Source organism: Cynara cardunculus, assembly GCF_001531365.2.
Source record: "Cynara cardunculus var. scolymus isolate 2C chromosome LG 11, CcrdV1, whole genome shotgun sequence".
NCBI lineage: Eukaryota > Viridiplantae > Streptophyta > Magnoliopsida > Asterales > Asteraceae > Cynara > Cynara cardunculus.
This window is the reverse complement of record NC_037538.1, coordinates 5,909,221-5,931,418: the sequence shown is the minus strand read 5'-3', so window position 1 is coordinate 5,931,418 and position 22,198 is coordinate 5,909,221. Positions and strand designations below refer to the sequence as shown.

Genomic DNA, 22,198 nt, shown 5'->3' with positions numbered 1-22,198 from the left:
GCCAAATGCTTTATAATATAGTATAGATATATATTAGATTAATCTTAAATTTGAAAAGGAGTTAGAACAAAATTAGGTATTTTATTTAAATTTGACCAAAATTAAGATCTTAAAAATCTTAAGTTAATAATTAGAATATAATAGGGGTATTTAATTTCAAAAATTGACCAAAATTAAGATCCTATAAATCTGTAATTAGCAATAGAAATGGGAAGGGAAGACAAGAAGCATGTGGGCACCAAATTGCAAGGTGAAACACATGTATTTAATTAATTACTAGCAACGGAGACGACCGTCGCTATTGCTTTTAAAATTGTGATTTGCCAATTGGCATCGATTCAATTTGTTTGAATATTTGCTACTTGGTACTTCATTTAATGACGATGTACCTTCCACCCATCCCATCCCATTTTACTCCTCATTATCACTCAATCATTATATACTTATTGTTTTTACGTACAATTTTTTTATTATTAAAAAAAGTCGGTTAAATACATTTTTATATATTATTAAATATCATTTTGTGCTAAATAAATTCATTTTTATTAATTTTATATTAAAAAATAAATCCTTGATTTGGAGGAGCAAGTAAGAAGCAGCCATGATCTCCATTTTCACATCACTCTGATCTCACCATCTGCAAACAGTAACTTCTACTTCTACCTTTTCATAAGCGATTTACCCTTTTATTTAAAACTCTTAGAAAATGGCGACACCCACGTTCTATCCTGCTTCATCTTCTTCCCAACAAAATCTACACCATCATCCTCCACCTTCCATGAAACTTTCTTTCCTAACAATCCATGAATCCTCTCCACACCACCACTTCCACTTTTTCTCTTTTCTTGCTTCTTTCTTCCTTCTCCACCTTCACCTATGGCTTCGGATCCATGGGCCCTATCTCCGCCGTATTCGGTCGAAACGACTTCTTTTGTGCCATTGATGCTAGTGGCAAACAGCAAGTCATTTGTTGGGGGGACAAGAGTACTTCCTCTTCTTCCACAGATGTGCCGCCCATGGCGGCTCTTAGTGGAGGTTTTGGATTTATGTGTGGCATTCTAGTGAACACCTCGTATGCATATTGCTGGAACTCCATGGCTTCCGGTTCTGATCTTGTTCCTCAGGTATACCAATCTACTTCTTATTCCCATATTTCTTCAGGCAAAGATCACGTTTGTGCCATAAGAGGATCTTATTTTTCCGACACCGATTCCGGTTCTGTTGATTGTTGGGATATCGTTCAAACATCAAGCACTGGTTTTGGTTCAAAACAGAGTGGTTTGTATTATAATCAAGAAATCAGCTCGCTTTCTTTTAAAAAGATTGTATCTGGTGAAGGGTTTAGTTGTGGTAGTCTTAAAGATGGTGGGATTAAGTGTTGGGGCCCAAATGCATCAAATTTAGGTGTTCCCAGTTTATCAGACCATTTTCTTGCTTTAGCATCTGGCAGAACTTCTCTTTGTGGGATTTTAGAATCATCTGGTGAGATTAAGTGTTGGGGTGATTCTTCTTCTTTAGATTCTTCATATGTTGATCCTCCATTAGGAACTTCGTTTGTTTCTTTGGCAACTGGTGCTCGATATTTTTGTGGGATCAGAACAGATGATCATGGGATCGAGTGTTGGGGGAAGGTTAACTCCTCATCTATCCCCAAAGATTCGGGCTTTTTATCGATCACTTCGTCCGATTCGATCATGTGTGGGATACGAGAAGATGATCTGGTTCTTGATTGTTGGTTTGCAAATGCTTCTTCACCATCTGATTTTGATCCTCCATTGCAATTATGCAGTCCAGGTTTATGTACTCCTGGATCATGTGGTCCTGGGAAGTTTGCTTTCAATGCTAGTCTTCTTCATGAGCCGGATTTGACGAGCTTATGTGTCCGAAAAGATCTCAATATCTGTTCTCCATGTGGGTTCAATTGCTCGAATGGGTTCTTCCCTTCAAGTTCGTGTACTCAAAATGCCGATAGAGTCTGCACCGCCTGCTCCCTTTGTCAAAACAGTTCTTGTTGGGAAGTCTGCAACCTCAAACCACACCAGCAATCGCATCAAGATCATCGGGTGCGCCAATTGCATAGATTGATGATCATAGTTGGTTCATCGGTTTTGGGCTTCTTGTTAATCCTACTCTTTTTGTGTATCTTGCTTCGATTCTTTCCGAAAAAAGGTAGACAAAAGAAGCAGTTTGCATCTTGCATTGGTAAGCCAGGCGAGAAAGAAACCGATGCACCCGATGTTCCACCATCTGCGGTCTCGGTTGCACCATGTCCTGGTCTAGCTCAGGTTTTCCGGCTCTCTGAACTCAAAGATGCGACTAATGGGTTCAAAGAGTTTAACGAGCTCGGTAGAGGGAGCTATGGGTTCGTTTACAAAGCTGTGTTAGCCGATGGTCGTCAAGTGGCGGTCAAACGAGCGAATGCCGCTACCATAATCCATACGAACAGTAGAGAATTCGAAATGGAGCTTGAGATCCTTTGCAGTGTTAGGCACAGTAATGTGGTTAACTTGTTAGGATATTGTGCAGAAATGGGAGAAAGATTGCTGATTTACGAGCTCATGCCGCACGGTACTCTACACGATCATCTTCATGGAGGCTTCTCGCCGCTAAATTGGCCACTCAGGTTAAGGATCGCGATGCAGGCTGCAAAAGGTCTCGAGTTTCTCCACACAGAAATCAACCCACCGATAGCCCATCGTGACGTAAAGAGCTCCAATATTCTATTAGATGCCGATTGGGGTGCTCGAATTTCCGATTTCGGACTCTTAAGAAACGAAGGAGACGTGATTCTAGACATGAGAGACGACGTTTACAACTTCGGCATTGTGTTGCTAGAAATACTTAGCGGCAGGAAAGCCAACGATCGGGATTGCACGCCTTCGAGCATCATGGAATGGGCGGTGCCGCTGATCAAACAGGGGAAAGCGGCGGCGATCATCGATCGGTGCGTGGGGCTGCCGCGAGTGGTGGTGCCGTTGCTTAAACTTGCGGAGATCGCGGAGTTTGCGGTGAGGGAGAATCCATGTGAGAGACCATCGATGGGGGAAGTAGCAACGTTCTTGGAGCAATTGGTGAAAGAAGGTTTGATTTTGTGATTCAAAGTTTGAATTTTTCCATTTTTTTTGGGGGCAGATTGATGGTGAGTTACTTGGTGCTGCTCTTCTGCAACTGTAAATTTGTTCTTGAGCTGGTGTTAGTTATAAACAATCACTCACCATCCTTTGAGATTTTTAATAAACATTGAATATTCATTTGTGCTTGTTTAACAAATGTTTATAACATTTATTTTACCAATGAATATGATAAGAACCGAAAATCTTACTGATATTACAATAATCACAAAATTTACCCAATTAATGCCCATATTGATACCCGAAAATATTATTTGTAAAAATAATAAGTAACCATAAGCGTGGTGTCTGATTGCTTTGAGTTTGGCTCAAAAGGTCAAAAGGACTAGGACGTCCCATGTTCAAATCCAAGGAATGAATAAAAATCCCTTTATGGTCACGGAGGTTCAAATGTGATGATTTTGGGATATTTGCAAAGCATATGGTCGTCCTAAAATTAGTCGGCTCGCGTAACGGGTTGAATATCTAGGTTAATAAAAAAAATTAATATTGGATAAATGAACTTTTTATTAAAAAAAAAAAACAACCTTGCATTACTTTTTTTATTTACGTGAAAAAAAGGAAAGATGGAATAGAAGTTGTCTTATTGAAAGGGCAAAGCATCGATTGATGGGAATCCGATGCCTTGGATTCGGTAGCATTTTTTAATGTAATATTAAATCAGAAGTATACTCGTATAATGTATTGGAATACATTTTGATTTTAATGTTTTGTTTTAATTTATTTTGTTTTGGTCGATATTATAATACAATTTTATGTGGTTTTGAGAAAACAGTAATGTTTTTTAATTTTAAATAAAATATAAATATGAAAATATTATAAAATTTTAAAAAAATAATATTGATATTAATACTAAACTAACCATTAAAAATTTCTCGGTTTTTTGTATACATCTTTAATTCATTTTTTTATTTTTGGTTAATAGTATAATTTTTTATAAATATAATAATTTAATTTTTTGTTAGAATTCAGTGATTATCCAAGTTATGTTTTAGATTTTTTATAGTTAAAATGAGATGTTTATCCTTTATTTGATTATGTTTATCTGTAGTTAGTTACACAATTTTAATCATGAAGTTTAGTAAGTTGTGTTTATACACAATTTACTTGTGATCTTGAATATTAAGTAATATGCATCAATAAATAGTACTTTATGCATAAAAAATAGTTTTTAAGAGTTTTTGTCAAATATTTTATAATATAATATAAATAAGTAAAAAGATATCTTACAAATAATTTTATTGATTTTACTTTAAACTTCAGTGTCATTTTTATCGATAAAAAATGAAATATTTAATATTTTTTTTTGAAAGGCAAATAAATTTTATTAGATCACGAAGGAAAAAATAAAGTATAATATTCAAGGGGTCCATGAGACTTAAGTTTTTTAAGGTGTAAAAACCAAACAAGACAGATAAAACCAACCAAATAAGAGAAAAAAGGGGACAAAACCGAGTGGTCAAACACCTCACCCCCTCGGTGAAGATCTATCTATAACCATCATAATTGAAGTTCTCCGAAAGCCATAAAGTCCATGAGATGTTTAGACATTTTGAGCGTGACAAGCCAAAAAGATGACAGTCGTTGGGTGTCAAAAACTATGTCCGAATAATTACGAAGTTGGTTGCCAACAGAGAAGACCGATAAGTTTCGATTTTCCCAAATTATGTAAAGAGAAATCCAGATTGTAGATTGTGCCATTTCATGCAAAGAATATAGGTTACCCAATTAGGAATTTCTAACATCTAATGGAAAGTTAGGAGTTGATTACCAACTATTGTTGGTAGGCTCTATCTGAAATAAGTTCTACCCAGATAATATACATTTATTTAGGAGCCGTTTATCAAACGCTTACCCGTTAAGCGTTTATCAAATCATATTATCTAGTCAGATGAACATGCCAAAAACCGGGAATCTTACTCAATAAGAGGAATGACAAAGAACACGAGTCTTACCTACTAAGTGAACCCGATAAAATAAGTGATAGTATCAAATCTTACTCACAAATGCTTATCGAGCAAGTGTTTAAACAAATGACATCTTAATCCTTAGTCTCGGTAATTACAAGTAAAGATTCAAGCAATTAAATTGATTTGAAAAAAGTTTACTTCAAAAAACGTTTAATTCTTATTAAAATAATCGAAATTTCTTTATAGAAAAGAATAATAATTTATGAATTATGGAAATGGGCAAAACCCACCTTATCTACCTTTAAGCACTAAATTTGAGACCTTTTTTTCTTAATTACTTCTATATTAATTAAAAGACCTTTTTTAATATAATTAAACATTTTTTTTATAAATATAGTTAGGCAAGTTGGGACATTTTTCCTCATTAAATAAATAATATCTAACCCAACTTTCGGCCAACAAAACTTACAATCAATCCTCTCAAAACTCTTGTATCATAGAGTGAGGTATATTTTAATTTTAATGTTTTGTTTTATATTTGATTATGTTTATAGTTACACGTATTCAAACATAAAGCTTTAATCATACATAACAAACTTTAACGGGTAATTGTCAAATGCATCAAAAACATATACTAGTGAATCTAGAGGGCACTAATCTGATAACAATTTAGAGCTAACCGATCTTCAACCAGATCAAAAGGAAAGGGACGGCCATGGATGAAAAGCTTGGGTGTGCATGATGGGTAAAAAGGGAAATCAATTAAATACATACAAGTTGGATTAAAACCTAAAACAAGTCGAACAAATCAACACCAAATTGATTCATGTCCTGTAAACATCATCTTCGTCTTCAAGTTTGGTTCCGATTCATAGTTTTTGGACGTTTACCAACACAAAATTGATGTTTTATTGGCCGACATTCTTATTATATGTAAAGTTTTTGAATTGGGTATGTGGGCTAAAGCGAATGATTTCACCAGTAAAACTTGATTCAGAATCATAAAATATAGCAATAAATTAGGGCAAATGATGGTAATCAAATAATGGTGTGGTTTCTTTGGGGAGTGGAGGTGGCTTCTTTACGCAATCCATCATCATATTATTCATTCATCTCTCTTTTCTTTTTGTTTTCTTCAAATTAATCTCTCATAAATTCTTCATCATCGATGCCTTATCTTCATTGGATCATCAACTATCCAACCATTCAATCATAAGGTTTTTCTTGATGATTTCGAGAACAAAACTTGTGGGGTTTCGATTTTATCGTGATTAGGAATTTGGGGTTTTATTGATTTTCATTTCACCAGTTGGGTTTTCAATCTTGCTTCCTGTTTGATCATTTGGTTCTCAATCTTGGTGTGATTTGGAAATTTGGGTTGGGGGTTTTTTTTGATTTTAATCGTTTTGATCATGGGTAATGTTGGAAGTAACGGTTCCAACGGTCGGAGGAGGCACGGCGGTGGAAACAGTAGACGGAGAAACCATCATACCAACCCGCCACCGCCACCACCACCGGAACAACACCAGTCGGAGATCAACAATCGATTTGTATTCGCTGCAGCCACACCTTACCCTTCACAATACCCTCACCCTCCACCACCGTATTACCAATACCCAGCTGGCGCATACTACCCACCACCACCACTTCGTGCCGTACCCTTGCCACCACCACATGATCCCCACCACCACTATCACCACCGTATCCCCATGGACCCAACCTGGGTAGGTGGTAGATACCCTTGTGCACCTGTGATGCACCCTCCTACACCTTATGTTGATCATCAAAAAGCGGTAACCATAAGGAATGATGTTAACCTCAAGAAAGAAACTCTCAAGATTGAAGCCGATGAACAAAACCCAGGAAAATTTCTTGTTTCTTTCACTTTTGATGCCACTGTTGCTTGCAGGTAAACTAAAAAATCCTTTCTTTTCAATATTATCACATACCCATCTCAAGATTTCGATTCTTTCGACATTTTTTAGTCTAAATTTTCACCTATTTTTGCCTAATTGGTGCAGCATCACCCTTTATTTCTTTGCAAAAGAGGGGGAAGACTGTAAGCTGAGTGCAGAGTCGCATGAGCCGATTACGATCAGCTTCAAACAAGGTTTGGGCCAGAAATTTAGGCAAACGCCAGGAACTGGCGTAGATCTGTCGACATACGAGGAGGCAGAGTTATCGAAAGGGGATGAAATGAATGTATACCCTTTGGCAGTGAAGGCAGAAGCGATGCCAGAAGATGGTGTGAATAATAGTAATTCCCAGATAACAGATGCAGTTTTTGAGAAGGAAAAGGGGGAATATAAGGTCAGAGTAGTGAAACAAATCTTGTGGGTGAATGGGGTAAGATACGAGTTGCAGGAGATTTATGGGATTGGGAATTCGATTGATGGTGGTGATTTTGATGGGAATGATCCTGGGAAAGAATGTGTTATCTGTTTATCGGAACCGCGAGACACCACTGTTCTTCCTTGCCGTCACATGGTAACTACTCATATCTGTTTATCTTGTAGATTTTTGGGAAAGAAGACGAATTCTCTGATTCTGATGAATTGTTTGGTTTGGTTTTCAGTGTATGTGCAGTGGGTGTGCTAAGGTTTTGAGGTTTCAAACGAACCGGTGCCCGATATGCAGGCAGTCAGTCGAGAGGCTTTTGGAAATTAAGGTCAACAACGGAGCAGAAGATTGATTGAAGGTTTAAACCACACCATATTCCCTGGCTTCTGGTTCCTGAAAACAAAAGAAAGAGCAAGTTTTGGGCACCCACAGAAATACATAGTAAGTTTTAAATAAAACCAAGTATGGTGATTGTCCAAAACCAATGATTTGGAATCAAGAAATCTTGCAACAAGTTTTTATATGATTTGGTTTGGTGCTTAATGGCACAAATGGTTTTGCTTTAAGAGTGGCTTGGGCTTGGAAAGATGTCTTAGTTTCATGCCCGTGGCAGTAACTATTTTGTTTCGTATTCACATGTGAATGTATATATATATATTTACTTAAATTTGTAGTTTGTTTGTATTGATATGGGAATTGGAAGCAGTTTGCAATTGCATAAAGAAGATTGAAACTTGAATTATTAAAATTAGTTATTTGATATCATCTCTTTCATACTTGCAAGTTACAAGCCCTTCCATCATATTACCTGTTGGTTAGTCTGCACAAAACACCTATTTGCTTCCACAAAAATCAATGCCTGCTGCCACCCGAATCCGGTGATGGTCTCATCGAGACCTTGATATGGCCTTCTCGACACGCAGTAAGTATGGATTCTCGAGTAAAAATCAGACCGGAGAGCGTTTCAGTCTCAACTCGATGAACCACCAAAGGGGAGACCATTGGGACATCTCGCATGGTTGGTGCGGGATGCAAAGTACCAACCCAGTGTATTACTCGGTATTTATTTATATCTTAGTCAAACATTTTACTTAAACTATGTGTCAGGTTAAATGCTATAATTTTCATTAGACACAACCAAATCGATATACAATATTTTCGCCAGTGCCATCAGTATTTGGAGTTGACCCATATGAATCCAATGCAACTCTGCTAACCTGAAAACCCACTAGGAATATCAGAAGCTCTCTCTTAGAAGCTTATTGAATAAGCCACTTTCTATATCATTAAGCCACTACCAATTAAAGAGTCACGTATAGTTGAAACCAAAACCAATACCAATACCAATACCATCAATGTCACAAGATTGATACATCTTTTTACAGTCATTACATACAAACTACTAGAGAATATAGAGAGACACAAAAATGGGTACCTTGGTGTAGCGTGCTTGTGAAACAGAAAATTGAGTTTGATACTTGATCACCTGAACCATCTTTGCTCTGGAAAACAAGGTAATATTATAGAAGCCTACCACCATAGCCACACAGTTTAATGTACAAGTTACATAAAATGGTGACATTTTATTCCATTACTTGCCTTTTCATATCGGTGATGTGTGTTTCGACTAATTCTATGGGTAACAGTTTGAAAAGTTCTCGATAGTCATAGAGTACGACTCAAAATTAGTGATTTGTGGAGAGGAGGCCAAAGGCTCAAGCCTTATGTTTATTGAACCGACTCCTCAAAGTTGCTAAGCAATGGTCTTGGAGTTGTCAAATTTGGGACTTTCTCCAAATGGGTAATATTGGTTCGGATGAATTTAACAGTAGACGGATATTGGACATGCACTGAAGTTTACACCCTTTTCTTTTGATTACTCGATACTAAAGCTGATTTTTATTGTTGTGACGAGTTATTTAAAACAACAAAAAGGCTATCAATCTCTAAATTTGGGCGTGACGGTTTGTTCCCTTAACAAGAGATTTGAATTTCTTTTGATTTGCAAACAAAATACAATAAATAAACAAAGTCAAAAGAATCGATCGTTGCAATTTCCTCGAAATATACGAACCCAACACCCCTTGTTAATCATATTATGGACTTCTAAACTATTTACATCAGCATGACACTATCTTTTGTCATGTTTTATCAAACTACTTTCAATTCTGTTCTAGAATTTTCTTTTGTTTCTTAATATATATATATATATATATATACACACATATTAGTTCATAGTTTGAAGCTCGTAATAACATTAAACTATGCACACTGGTCGGTCCAAACTATGGGTGTACAAAAATACATCAATCCGTAAACATAAATTCAACCCAACCCGCTAACAACTTAATCCGTCAATCCGCCATCTAAGAGGATTGAAATTGGGATAAGTCTAGCTCAACCTGCCCAACCTGCTAACTCACCTCTAATATATAATCTTTATAAAATTATATATATGTATGTTTATTATACATATAAATAATGTGTAAAATTTTATATAATGTTTATTAAGTTTATGTTTGTATTTAAATTTAGCTAAATGTATAAGGTTACAAAAAAAGATTCACAATCAAAGAATGATGGCAAAAAATCTAATTAATAAGAGAAAATTATTAAAATCGTTTTTGTAGCAACAACAAATGGATATACCGGAGAATATGAATGATATTGATAGATATTTTGCTGACAAAGCTATCAACCCAAATACTCTCTCATTTGATGTTTAACTTTGGTGGAAAGAAAAAGCTTAGTTATAACATTTCACTACAACAACATAAGTTTTATATGATGCATAAAATGTCTAAGTGTCATAATATGATACTTTTTAAGACGAAACAAAAAAGTCTTATCTAAAAGAGTTGCAATATGTTTCTAGAATGTTTTCGAACGTATTAACAAATTTTTATGACGCTTTTAAAATAAAGAGTCGTATTAGTTACTTTACGAATACAAGTGTTCAATAAATAGATGAGTTTACATTACACTTCTCAAAATATTTCTATAAAATTACTACCACGACACTTTATTTAAAAAGTGTTCTAAAAAACTTGTTGAAATGCCCAAAAAACGTCCTATAAACCTATTGTAACATTTTTAGATAAGACGTTTTACAGTTTAACCTTATAAACTTAAGTCTTTTGAAGTATTTAATTCGTCACTTATGTAACTACTAACCCGCTGCGTTGGTTTGGGTTATATTTTTGAATAAACTCACACACTCTCCCCACATTTGGTGACATTTAAACTCTTGACCTCCTAAGAGGCCAATAACTCATATACCGCTACGCCAAATGCCTTTTGATATATCTCAACTTTCTTACATGACCTTTAATTTGGAATCATGTGAGAAAAACTAGTTTCTTAGATTCTTTCTATGAGCGTTTTTCATCTCGCGGAACCTTTACAAAAGAAATATCGAATATTTGCAAGACCGAACCTTTATATAAAAAAAATAAACATTTACATGAAAAACACAACGAATGTTCATAGAAGAATCACAACAAACCTTTATAAAACACAAATGAAACCCTTATAGTGTCTCATGATCTCATAAAAAAATGTTAGTCTCACAAAACGTTTATTAAATTTTATTATCGTGTAAAGAAATAATGTATTTTTTTGATTTTGAAACAAATAAATAATTAACAACATGACACATAAAAGCATATTATAAGGGTAAATTGTGTGAAATTGCAGCCTATTTTTACAAAATTTCTTATTATAACATTGTACTTTCAGTTTTTCTTATTACAACAATGTACTTTCAATATATTTTTTATTAGGACATCGTACTTTCAAAAATTTACCTGTTATAACATTGAGTAACCTTTTATATTAAATTTACCCATTATACCAGGTTTTTTTACCCATTGAGGATGTGATTATATTCCCCGGCGGGGATTGGGAACAGGACGAGGATAGAGATAAGTAATTAGGGACGGAGACGAGGATTGAGGTCCCCACCCCATCCCATGCCTACTATTCTGTGCATTTCTCATGTGTAACAGGTTATCCTATGTGGCTTCCATGTCATTTTAAATTTGACACGTCAATAAAAGAAAAACCCGTTCATAAAGTAACGTGTAACTCAATACTATAACGGGTAAATTTTTGAAAGTACGATGTCCTAATAAAAAATATTTTGAAAGTATATTGATGTAATAAGAAAAACTGAAAGTACAATGGTATAATAATAAAATTTGTAAAAATAGGCTGTTATTTTACATATTTTATCTTATTATAAATATACAAAAACATATATTATAATTATAAAAATAAAAATATCAAAACTGTATTAATTAATAAAAAACGACAGAAAACAAACAAATTATCACCTCAAATTCATCATTTTATTTCAAAGACATTGACGTGAACAATGTGTGGGAATAATAAAACAAATTTTGGAATCAAATTTTTATTTAACGAAAATAGCAAATTTACCTTTCAAACTTGGAATAATTTAAAATTCAATAATAAGACTCGTTTCTTTGACCCTCTTTAAGCAGATGTGAAACACAAATGGACTGTATCAACAATAATGAAGAGGCAAAAAAGAATTTTATATTTAAAATCTTAATGGACTAGAGATGTTTCACTCCATCTATAAAAAAAGCCCATGAGTCAAGACTCCTATGGCCATTTGTCCCTGCTCGAAAGTTACTTCTATTAATAAAAGTATGGTAACAATTCATTTTGTATACCAACTCTTATATGTTCAAACAAATGGATTAAAATTTTATTGTTTTACTTGCAATCTTGCATTAATATACAACGAAGAGACATAACAAATAATACAAAAAAGAAATAAATTACATATATATTCTTTTAATTTTATTTTATGTCTTAACGTATAAAAGACCATTACCCATACAGAACATGCACTTCACACGAAAAAGGTCTCGGCTCGTAAATGTATCTACTCGGCTGTCATGACAACTTCCTATCATCAAACATCTCCAAGAGAATCTTGTATATGTATTCAATTTTCCCTGATTGCATTTGTTATGGTCACCCTTTTAGCTACAAATTAAACCGAAATTAAAGATTCTTTTGATAATATTATAATTGACGTTATGTCCTTTCTTGAACTATACTGGTTGTACTTTTGGTACTTGTGAAGGACAAAACATCCATGTTTGAATGTTCCAAGTCAAGAAACGCGTACGTAATCATCTGCTTCACGACAGAAAGGTTACTTTCATACGATCTTTCTTGAAACTCTAATTCTAAATAGATTAATAATAATAACATAAACGTTGCATATATATGCTAGTTGTCTATGCATGTATATACAACCCATGAATAAGCCTAGTAGTTTCCTCCATCCGCTAAGAAAAAAACAAAGGTAGTTCCATGGAGAATTCCACCTCAAATTTAAACATACAACTTCCTCCAGGTTTCAGATTTCACCCGACCGATGAAGAACTCATCATTCACTATTTGCAGAAGAAAGTCACTTCAACCACCCTCCCGGCTTCTATCTTTGCTGAAATCGAGCTATACAAGTTCAATCCATGGGAGCTTCCACGTCAGTCTCTCTTTCTCTCCCTCTGTAACACTAGTACAAAATTGTTCATTTTACATGATTATGAATGAAACTATGTAAGAAAGTGACGTCGTGTTTTCTTAAAGTACCTTCTTACACAGTTTCTAACCGTGTAAATTACCGATCTTGAGTTATGCAAATTTGTGGTGTTTGGTCATAGATAAAGCTTTGTTTGGAGAAGATGAATGGTTTTTCTTCACTCCAAGAGATAGGAAGTACCCGAATGGAGTGAGGCCGAACAGGATGGCAGGTTATGGATACTGGAAGGCGACGGGAACTGATAGACCGATTTTGGGATCATCAGGGGAGAACATCGTTGGAGTGAAGAAAGCTTTGGTGTTCTACAAGGGTCGACCTCCAAGAGGGGATAAGACTGATTGGATTATGCATGAGTACAGATTGCTAGATACACTTGCTTGCGATTCCAAAAAGCCAAAAGAATCAATGAGGGTAATAAAACCATCATGACCTTGTTTTCCTTTCATATTAACTCTTGTTTTTATGAAAATATATGTAAAGAAAGCACTCTCTTCAAGAAACCAATCATTTACATACAACTTAAGCTACTTATTAATGGATAATGGATAAGCTAACTGATTATAAAAAATACCTAAAATAATAGATAAAAGCTCATTTTTTACATGAAAAAAAAATCACTAATGCATATTTTATCAAAATTTTATAACTTACAAAAAATTAAAAAATATAACTTATAATCTTTATAATTACAAAAATATTTTTATAATTGTTTTACTTGATTTTTGGTTGACTAAATTTATTTATATAAATAATAATAAAACATAAAAGTAAGTGATAGTAAGTAACGCGATTAATACTAATTCAAGACGATTAATAACATTTAATTAAAAAATATAAACAAATATGACTAAGTTAATAATTTGATTAATCATAAAAGTTGTTAGTACAATTTAATAAAAATCAATAAACAAAAATATGAGTAATAATTAGATATTGTATATTAAGATTTATAAATTAATAATTAAATACTAATTAATAAGTCAAATTAATAATTAAACAAGATTCGATAAAATAGTAAGGGTGTATTTATAATAAAATGGCAAATAAACTCATAAAAAATGGACTTTTATAACAAGTTAAACAAATAAGCTAACATGCTTCTTAGCAAATTATGAAAACAATGCAAAAAAAAAAAAAAAAAACTTATATTCTTTTATTTAAGTTCTGTTCATTCTTTTAAATTGCTACGTCTTTTCTCCACTATAGTAAGAAAGAGGGTTTGATAGCAATAAAAAGTCGATCACTCTACCAGTATTAGAGTTTTTGCAATGTTTTTATAAGCATACGAATGGATATTCCTTTACATTATTTATTTTACGCATCTAATTTCCATTTCTTGACATATCACACAACTTTATTTCATCAGACCTTAAAAAAGAACCACAAAGGTTGATCGAAGGCAATCACTGAATCACTTATCCATTATCATAAACTGAGAGATATCAAGTTCAATTCTTTTATACCATGATTTCTTATTATGGGTCACACCAATCCTCTATAAAGAGGATTTCTTTAATCAATCTTCTAGTTTTTATGGTTTAAATGTATGATAGGAGATTCAAACCCTAATAAACTCTGGGTTTTCTTTGTTCTTGTTTGTGGTTACAGTTGGATGATTGGGTTCTTTGTAGAGTGAGAAAGAAGACTTCTACGCCAAGGAACTTTTGTGAAGATAGATATGGTCAAAGCATTCCAGAACCTGAAAAGTCAACAATCAGTTCCATGGTCACAAACCTTGATCTTGAAATCCTAGAGGGAGAAACCTTGTTCAAAGATTGTCCAATGTTGCCTTTTATCTTTGATTCTCACTTATATTTCTCTTCCATGGATGCCAAGTTTTCTACCATCAGTTTTGCAGGCAGCAAAAACTCATCTGATTCGTCTGAAAACGGAGGGAACTTTCAAGAATTATTTGCATCAGTTGAAGGTTTCGTGAGTCGTGATAGAAGGCACAACAAAATGAATCAAGAAGAGGATTTTATCAGTCCCAACAAGAAGCTTAGAACCATGGAAGGTCGAAATGAGGACGTGGGGTCTTTAAAGATAGATACAAATGAAATGAGTTTCAACGGTGGAGATCAATCTGATCTGTGGGCGTATATGATGGCATCCCACGATCTAAATCATCTGACCTTCACGTAAGATGATGGATTATTACGAAGAAGATCAATATAAGAAGGTTACAATGAATAAGTAGACATTATGTGCATAGTGTGTGTTCGTAAAAGCTATGGTTGCTCCACAAGCAATATTTTTGGCATAAAACTTTGCTTGGAAAGCAACCATTTGCTAATTTCATCATAAAATATGATTTATCATATACTACGTGTCAATATTATGACATAAATACACGAACGAATTGTGTGGTTATGCAGGAATAAAATTCTAGTATCAATTGCAATTTTTATACAAAAAAAAGGATATTTTAAATTTGTAAGATACATTATCTATTGAGGTGGACACTACTAACTTTTTTTGGCCAAAAGGAAGAATATATGAATATAGTCTCAAGATCCATGGGATTAGACTTGTTACTTGAGAAAAATTCAAACAAATGGGAGATGGGTTACCAGAATCACAAGGCAGATTAGGGGATGTATCGTTATCTTACATTCGCTATGTTTCTTTATATTTACTTCTGATTGACGTTGCTTACTTTTCTCTAGTAGCCTTAATCTTCTTTTTTTTATTCCAATTTTTCTATTTTCAAATAGGTTTGTACGGAAAGTCACTCTACTCTTTGGAGTAGAGGACAAGTTTGCGTACATCCTATCCTAATTTCAAGACCCTGCCTCCGGATGGGATACGGGGCTCGGTTGGTTTAGTATACAAGTAGCATTATACATTTTAAACTCAGCAGATCAAGGAAATCGGAATCCCAACAATAAGATCAAATCATCTTCACACTTCCATAATCCCCCCCCCCCCCAAAAAGGAATGTCGATAGGCCATCAATACAATAAGAAAGTAAAAATGGCATACGTAGTTATATTTGAACAATGATAGAAATATATCGCATAATAGACATACAAAGCATAAATGAAAATGACAAGAGAAGTTCAAATCTAAATGCAAGAACATACATAACTCAGAGGCAAACCAGTCCATCATCACATGAGCAAACCAGATGAGATTCCATTATGTTCAAATTTTCACTTCAACACACTGCAAAGTTGAAATATCTTATCAGGTTGATGAACATAATGATCACGTCAACATTCATCTCGCGGTATCAAAAAGTCAAATGAACAACCAATTTGTTTATATCAGGAACGGTAACTGAACTAGACTTGAAAGGTGAATGGGGATTAATACCATACGATTATTCATTCTTTTCTTTCGTTTTTGTTTACTGGAAAACATTTTTACCGAAAATCATTTCACATAAAATTTGATGCAAGAAGATTAAAGAAAAAGATCCAAGCAGCTAACTTCCTTCAATGGTTCGGTCATACTGTATCTAGGTGCAAATACACTATCACAAGCAAAATAAGAGCTTCGAAGGAGAGAAAAATGTCGTGCACAGAACGAAGATGGGTGTTGAACTTACTTGTATAAGTAGGCTGCAATTCCCAGAATTACACACAGCAATATAATGTCAATACAGAAATTCCGACTAGATCTCAGCTGTCGGCCCAAAAAGAGAAATGGAAAGGAAAACCTGTGTTAGATATAATAATGGAAACCACAATTATAAGAAAGGATCTTAGGCTGCTGCTTAATCACCTGATTAACAGTGTGTTTAAGTCTAACATTGGTATTCCTAAGGTCTGAAGTTGCCTTATCCACCTGAAATATCACAATTAATTGCTTTGAGTAAACATATAATTGCAGCAGTTTAAATTACAAGCATTTTTTTTTTTTGGGGGGGGATTTTTCTGACCTTGTCATCTATTTCATCCATCAAAGGAACCTGCCTGTCTACTTCCTGCACACATTATGAAGTATAAAAAGATTAATTGTGTGGTCGCTGCAATGCAAGATTAAGTACAAGTTTACAACTGTACAAGAGAGCAAACCTCGTTCATATCTTGCGCCATGTTTTTCAATGTATCTAGACCTTCTGATATCATTTCCAAGCCTTGATCCTATATAAAGAAAAGAACAGAAAAGGTAACACATGAAACACAGTGAAAGTGTTGAGCTAACGGGAAACATTCTTGTATATGTTGATATACAGAAAACAGAATCACAAGTACATACCTGCTTCATTTTTCTCATTTCATATTCATTCCTGAATTGGCTAGACTCTTCGGTTTGCTGGAAGTATTCATCATCAAATCGTCCATCTATATATTTTCATGTACCAACATGAAGTTTAACTTATAAGTAGAAACAAACCAACCACCAGAGAATCAGACAAAATGTAATATTCAACAGTCGCATGTAACCAATTGATCACCTGATGAGTCAAATTTGATTTGTGTACGAGATGCTGAAGCTGCCCAGCCTCCAGACTGTTTGGGTGCAGCAGCACCCCCATCAGGTATTGCTTGAATCCTATCCGGAAGTGCGAGAACCAAGTCATTACGAGCTGCAAACTCTTCTGGAGCAAGTCCTTTTACCTGTTATGGAATTGATGTCTAAATGTTAGCTCAACACAGTTGAACTCTCCCAAATAGGGGGTAAAATGTAATAGTGCTACATGGGGTACAAATACACATACAACTGAATCCATGGTTTTAAATATTGGTTGAGGCGCACGCCTCGAGGAGCACCTGAAGGAGAGACGGTCAAAAACTGAACCTGAGGTGTCGCCTCTTGGTGCTTGGATGAACCATGGGCCGTGCATGGGTGAGGTGGTGGTTGAGTGAGGCAGAGGTGTACGCCTCTCTTTATGTGATGCACATGTGGGTGTGATTTCACGTGGGTTAGTGGGTGTGCCAAATTTATTATATAAATAACATAATATGACACACTAATATTATAACACATAAGCAGCGGCTTCTTCTTTTTAAAACCCCACGGCTTCTTCTCCTCACATTTTAAACCCTTCTTTCTACATTGAAAAGTTGTGCCTGCTGCATTATTTCAACCTGCTGCTACATATAAGTATTTTCTTAGAACCTGCTACATACGAGTATCATATATTTTGGGTATGTATATTGTGTATTTTGTTTCCAGTCTACTTTCATTTCTTTCCAATCTAATTTCTTTCCAGTTTCTATAAAGTATAAATGTATTCTGTTTTCGGTCTACTTTTTCCAGTATGGGTATGTATATTTTGTTCTGTAGTTTGTATGGAATATAAATGTAAATATATTCTGTCAAGTTTGTATATAATGTATATATTTGTGCGTTTTGTCAATTTTATGGCTTTTTGTCACTGTCATAGTTTGATAGGGGATTGTGTTTTACATATTATGAATTTTATTTGTTTTCTGCCTTAGGCTTACTCCTCGCCTCACATTTATCTAATTTAAGCCACCTAAATACCCAAGTCCTGCCATCAAAGAAGAGCTTGATGACTGCATCGGGCAAGAGGTGAGACGAGGCAATCTCACCTTGACTACCCTATATGCCGACACCTAATAGATCTAGATGATTTGGTAACATGATTATTTGGTCTAAGATACAAGGGTTTGATCTAATTTCGGTCATTTCTCAGTAAACATGATCTTCTATAATCTCTTTGATCCTTCATTCATTAGAAGAAGAAATAAAACAAATGTAGTGCATCCTCTTCTCTCTTCGACAATCCGGATCAACCTGCCTCTCCTAGTTGCATTGATTACAATGTAGATATTGTTATCTGGATCTTTAAAATGTATATATTTTAATATTTTTACAACATAGCTCTTGAATTTGCTATGGAAAATGCCTACCGCCTCACCTTTTGCCTCATGCAATTGGAGTGTTTGTCACATTAGTCCACCACTTGCTTTTGATAACAATCCGCAAGTAAACAAGTTTTATATGCATTGTCATTTAATAAGTCATAGCCTGAACCAATGACATGGAGAGTTCTTACATGAAATACAACCACCTCAAAGGCTCAAATGCTTGATTTTGCAATGGTACTTTTATTTATGAATTACTGTCCATTTGTTTGTGGTTAATCAATTGCAAAAGATTATGCCTTTCAATTATTAAGATATTCATTGCTTTGTTTCCCTTGGTAAGAAACATTTTTCACAGTGAATTGGTCAAAATCACATTTTCATGTTGAACACTTTCTGGTTTTTATTATTCTCAAAGAATTGTTAAATTATAAGCTTCAAGTTTATAATTTGGATGTCACTTTAAAAATAGATAAATAAAATTACGAGACTTGTGTTTTTTTGTTTCTTTCCGTGTTGGTAAAAGGCAAACACGACTGTGGTCTCCATGGACAAAAGATCTTTAGACTTCTCAAAGCAAGAATTCTTGTGTTGGTCATCCTAGCAATGGCTTCTCCTTTTGCATTTGACATTATCTTGGAATGCAACTCTTATACCAACTTTTTGTCCCTGAAACTTTGTGTGGTATTAGACCACCTTAGTTCAGATAAGTTAGCATTATGGAAACAGTAGATAATGGCTACTGATGAAGGAGGTCTCCCCCTTTCATACGAGGCTCCATCCCTCTAAAGAAGAATCTAGACCCAAGAACCTTCTAAGTTCTGCTATATGCTCCCAAGACTATTACATGCATCATGATTCATGAATGTTCTTTACAATACAAGAATCTCCTATAGAACTATGGAGAAAAACTAGATCTCCTGAAGCATTACAAGGCCTTCTAGAATTCTTGGGATCCTCCATTGGTGAATGCTTTCTTATATGCGCCAATGAGTTGTCTAGGTGGCAACTACATGTCAAGTCCCTACTCAAAGAGTGTGGGTAACACTAGGGCTTTGGCATTCCGCATTCAGTTGAAAAGTCAAAACATAAATATGAATAAATATCATCAAACCATATGTTTATACCGTAATGGCATAAATGGCAATATTTTGGCTCTAAAACAAACTGGTAATTAGTCATAAAGAGCTTTGTGTTCACTCATTTTGTTAATTGTCCACAGATTAGCTTCTTGTACCGTTTGTCCATAAGTATTTAAGTGCTCTCTTAGCACATTATCTAACTTATGAAAACAAATACTGATAGTACTAATGAAGCAATAAGGCAAGTGGATATTAACCTACTTGATCAAGTTAATGGTAGAAAGAGTCATCAAAAGGTTTATGTATCACGCTATGATGCACAAATTACTAGAGTAGCTTCCAACTGGAGTACCAGCTCAGTAACACACATTAAGTTAGGTCCATAATTATTCTATCAGATTTGACCGCTTTTTATTAAGCATCGACTACAGTTTTTGGCACATTCCATGCTAATATGAACTTGTTTAGTTATTTAGGTGGAAGTGTGGGACTTCTAATGCTTCTGACAGAAAGCAACCATGGACGTTTTTTACTGTGACTGTCATAATAGAGCAGAAGTATTCAGAACTTGAAACCTAATCGGATATGTTGAGATCAGATAAAGTACCATATACAAACAGTTTACCTAGGATGCAAGTTCATCTATTGAATGTGTCTCCTTGCATATACAAACTCAATTTGTAACCAGCAAACTTGTTGGGCACTAAAGCGTTAACAATTGCTGGTATAGTCTTTATAATGGTAAAAATATGGGCCAATAACCATGCTAATAAGCTTCTACGGAGATGCAAGTCTGCAAAATTGCGTCATGCATTGTGATTATCTGCAAAAATAATACCATAAATGATACATTTAGCATCTGCCTTTTATTCTGTCATTGACATCGTTCATAATCATCTTAATCTATGGCTACAAGGCAACAGCTAAGATGGAATGAGCCAGCCTCAACCAGATTAGGCACAGCCCCAAACTTTGAAAGACCATGCAGTATTTTCCAAATCATATAGGCTGTAAGAACTTCAATTGAAGCTAATGTTTAGTGGCCTATCCACACTGCAAGTGTTCTAAAAATCCCCACCTAGGGAAGCTTAAAGAGCCAACAAGCATTAAGCAGCTCTCACAGTTCCAACTAGTCAAGCATCCCTCACCACTTAGATTAAAAAATACAATGTTGAATTAGTGTACTTGAGGAATTTTGCTATATGTTTTAGTGATTGCATCATGGTACGATGAAACTAGATATTCAGAAGAGTAACTATATCAAAATAATATCTCAAGTGTGTACATAATCTAAAAAATGATTACACTCCACATGAGTGATGAGTGAACTGTATGTTTGTGCTGAATAGTCCACTTAATCCCTGCTTGGGTGATTACGAGCTCGAAGGTAGCTCGATTAGAAGAATCAACTAAATCAGATCATACAGTCTATTCAAGCTGCTGAAAGCAAGTTCGCTGTACACTCCATTGCAGCACCACAACCACAAACCTACCAGTACTCCATAGTTGGTCGGTTACTCTCTCTACACGATCTTCTTAAGAGAACCAATAGTTGTATCTCCATCCTAAATAGATACGTAGGTCCTAACAATTACTTAAATGCTTTAGTACTCCAATTGACCACCTAATTGTGCTTATATCCACAGGACAAACCAAACAAACTCAGTTGCACACTTGCATATTCAAATATGGTAAGATATGGATATGTGATTACATATAAATTGATATACAGCTAATGTTAAGAATCATCTAGCACATGACATTTTCCTCTTGCCCTACGCATGCATACAGCGCGTATGTAACTTGCAAAATGTACAAGAGCATCCGTTTCTAGTCAATCAAAGAAAAGGAGCGAGATCGAACCTTCTTCATAGCTAATCGCTGCAACTTAGGGATTTCTTCCAGTAACTTGGCTTTGGTGCGTCGTATCTCAGCGTTAATCGCCACCACCGAAGCCCTATTTTTCTCATTGCTAGCAGTCTCCGCTTTCTGAAAACAATAACAAACCAACATTATTGAAAACGAATTACCAGTTTGTAACAGAAAACTTAAAACCCTAGATATCAAAACGAATTGATACAGATCTAAGCATAAATCACCTGGAGAGCACTCTCAATGTCAGATTCTACTGCGGCGTAGAGCCGAGCAAAGGCGTCGTCACCAGATACATTAAGATCTCTCTGCTTTTCGACATCGTACTTGTCGTACTTCTTGCAAATTGCATCAACTCGAGTTAAAATTTCGATCACGCTCATCTTTCCTGTGATCAGTTCTTACTCCAATTGAGATTTCGCAAGTTCGATTTTGAAGAAACCACAGAAAACTGTTTGAATTTGAGAAGAATGATGGTATCTTCTTCTTTATGAAAGAA

At 34.9% G+C, this 22,198-nt stretch overlaps 4 protein-coding genes across 4 annotated transcripts; 3 read left to right on the top strand and 1 right to left on the bottom strand.

The window, feature by feature from the left end:
- Positions 1 to 803: 803 nt before the first annotated feature.
- LOC112521017 (serine/threonine-protein kinase-like protein CCR1) lies at positions 804 to 3,243 on the top strand. The gene has a single exon (XM_025129643.1). It carries the CDS (start codon positions 804 to 806, stop codon positions 3,093 to 3,095), a length of 2,292 nt encoding a protein of 763 aa, XP_024985411.1. The 3' UTR covers positions 3,096 to 3,243.
- A 2,738-nt stretch (positions 3,244 to 5,981) lies between these two features.
- LOC112521247 (probable E3 ubiquitin-protein ligase LOG2) lies at positions 5,982 to 8,103 on the top strand. The gene is made up of 3 exons (XM_025129993.1): positions 5,982 to 6,950; positions 7,063 to 7,528; positions 7,617 to 8,103. The coding sequence occupies exons 1-3, from the start codon at positions 6,454 to 6,456 to the stop codon at positions 7,731 to 7,733; spliced, it is 1,080 nt and encodes a 359-aa protein (XP_024985761.1). The 5' UTR covers positions 5,982 to 6,453; the 3' UTR covers positions 7,734 to 8,103.
- A 4,566-nt stretch (positions 8,104 to 12,669) lies between these two features.
- LOC112520799 (NAC domain-containing protein 2-like) lies at positions 12,670 to 15,383 on the top strand. The gene is made up of 3 exons (XM_025129373.1): positions 12,670 to 12,908; positions 13,087 to 13,376; positions 14,574 to 15,383. The coding sequence occupies exons 1-3, from the start codon at positions 12,734 to 12,736 to the stop codon at positions 15,105 to 15,107; spliced, it is 999 nt and encodes a 332-aa protein (XP_024985141.1). The 5' UTR covers positions 12,670 to 12,733; the 3' UTR covers positions 15,108 to 15,383.
- A 537-nt stretch (positions 15,384 to 15,920) lies between these two features.
- On the bottom strand, positions 15,921 to 22,198 carry LOC112520800 (syntaxin-71-like). The gene is made up of 9 exons (XM_025129374.1): positions 21,927 to 22,198; positions 21,691 to 21,816; positions 17,368 to 17,530; positions 17,169 to 17,254; positions 16,985 to 17,053; positions 16,849 to 16,893; positions 16,692 to 16,754; positions 16,516 to 16,592; positions 15,921 to 16,130 (listed from the first exon to the last, which is right to left on the bottom strand). The coding sequence occupies exons 1-9, from the start codon at positions 22,080 to 22,082 to the stop codon at positions 16,118 to 16,120; spliced, it is 798 nt and encodes a 265-aa protein (XP_024985142.1). The 5' UTR covers positions 22,083 to 22,198; the 3' UTR covers positions 15,921 to 16,117.